The 1,765-nt window shown below is 55.6% G+C and overlaps 1 protein-coding gene across 1 annotated transcript; it reads left to right on the top strand.

Moving 5' to 3' along the window:
- Window positions 1-386: 386 nt before the first annotated feature.
- LOC123074697 (dof zinc finger protein 5-like) lies at window positions 387-1,362 on the top strand. Its single transcript, XM_044497471.1, has one exon. The coding sequence runs from the start codon at window positions 567-569 to the stop codon at window positions 1,023-1,025; it is 459 nt and encodes a 152-aa protein (XP_044353406.1). The 5' UTR covers window positions 387-566; the 3' UTR covers window positions 1,026-1,362.
- The last annotated feature ends 403 nt before the right edge of the window (window positions 1,363-1,765 follow it).

The raw sequence follows: 1,765 nt of genomic DNA, 5'->3' as shown, positions 1-1,765 counted from the left end.
TTTTTGCTTCATCAGTTGAGTCCGTTCCACTCATGAGCGGATCACCACAGAAGTTTGAAAAGTCAAACGACAAGAAGAATATATATAGTAGAAAAAAGAGATCACTAAAAGTCAACACGATCGGAATGCGATAAAGCGTGGAAAGTTGCACTCATTGGTACTTTGAACAGTCTCAGGCTCCCGGCCAAATCCTGGGCGTCACATGATGCCGCACTCCCACATGGATTTTTCTAGTGACCATGCATAGCCCATGACTCCATTCATATCTCCCGTCCAAGATTTATTAAACTGCTTTCTAGGAGTATTTATTACTACTACTACTAAATAAATAAATAAATAAAACTAAAAAGGGAGAAAATATCCAGAGAGAGAGAGAGAGGGGGGGGGGGAGAGGGAGAGGGCCATGCATGGGGCCGGCCATCACCCATGTCACACAAAGAAGTCAGGTTTATTAAGCAAAGCAGGAGTAAAAGCAAGGGGGATGGGATGGGATGACCACCGCCGCCTCCTCCTCTATATAGGGGGCACTTTCCTACCCACCTCCATCTCCCCTGCCCGCCTCCTCCATGGCGAACCTCCCCACCCACGCCACCAACGCGGACGCCTCCGGCTTCAAGCTCTTCGGCCAGGTCATCCAGCCCGACGCCCACCGCTCCGCCCCCGCCTCCACCTCCGTCTCCACGGGACAGAGCGCCGCGGCCCCGCCGCCTCAGCCTCCTCCTCCTCCCCCGTCGACGACGCAGCCGGCCGCGGTCGGGGGCGAGCCGTTGCCATGCCCGCGGTGCGGGAGCAGGGAGACCAAGTTCTGCTACTTCAACAACTACAACGTGCGGCAGCCGCGCCACCTCTGCCGCGCCTGCCGCCGCTACTGGACGGCCGGCGGCGCGCTCCGCCGCGTCGCCACCGCGTCCCCGGGCCGCCGCAGGCCTCGGCCCAGCGCCCGATCGGCCGCCGCCGCGGCCTCGGCCACCGCCTCCGCCTCCGAGGAAGGGGCAGCAGCGGAGAGCGTTGACTCGCGGTCGTAGGAGCCTTTCCGGGAACTCGCGTCCGCGCGTGCGTGGTGGAGCAAGAGCAATGCTTCCGGGCCGACGCGTCGGAGGCACCGCGACCATCACCTGTCCACCTTTTGGCTCTTTGTTTTTTGGGGGGATTTATTATTATTGTTATTATTATTATTGATCGATGTAGGTTCCATTTCGATACCATTTTAGGATTCTTTTCGGTGGCCGGAAGGATACGGCCACGGCCAGCAATATGAATGGAAGAGAGGAAAAGAAAAAAATACTCCTGCTTGGTTGAAATGAATGTACTTTCTTTCTTGTGAGCCGTGGCAATGATGATGATGATGATCTTTTTATCTTCTTCCCTTTTGCTGCCCCATGTTTCTCCTCTGCAGCATTCAGTTATTAGATGCAGTGCAGGGAGGGACCATTCAATTTCAATGGATCACGTGGAATCCATGGCACACTTGACACTCCTATTGAGTTGAGTTGCTGTAGATGCGCAGCTTAAATGGAATGCATACGTGGTTGGTGGGGCGTTCTTGTAAATAAAGTACCACTTGAATGCCAATGACACCAACGCATGGCGAGAGGAATCTAAGGCCAACTCCACCGCGCGACCCTATCCTGTCCGCCCCCATCCGTTTGGGATAAAAGGGACAAACGAGACGGCCCAGCGCGCGGGCGCAAACGGATTTTTGTCCGCTTTCGACCCATCCCCGGCCCAAGTTTGCGCCGGTTTTGGGGTGAAACGGACAGCGCGC

Source organism: Triticum aestivum, chromosome 3D, assembly GCF_018294505.1.
Source record: "Triticum aestivum cultivar Chinese Spring chromosome 3D, IWGSC CS RefSeq v2.1, whole genome shotgun sequence".
NCBI lineage: Eukaryota > Viridiplantae > Streptophyta > Magnoliopsida > Poales > Poaceae > Triticum > Triticum aestivum.
The sequence above is the reverse complement of the archived record's forward strand: the minus strand, read 5'-3'. Positions and strand labels throughout refer to the sequence as shown.

Excerpts from the sequence above, each read along its gene's own strand:
- LOC123074697 (XM_044497471.1), top strand. The coding sequence starts at position 567 with ATGGCGAACCTCCCCACCCACGCCACCAACGCGGACGCCTCCGGCTTC.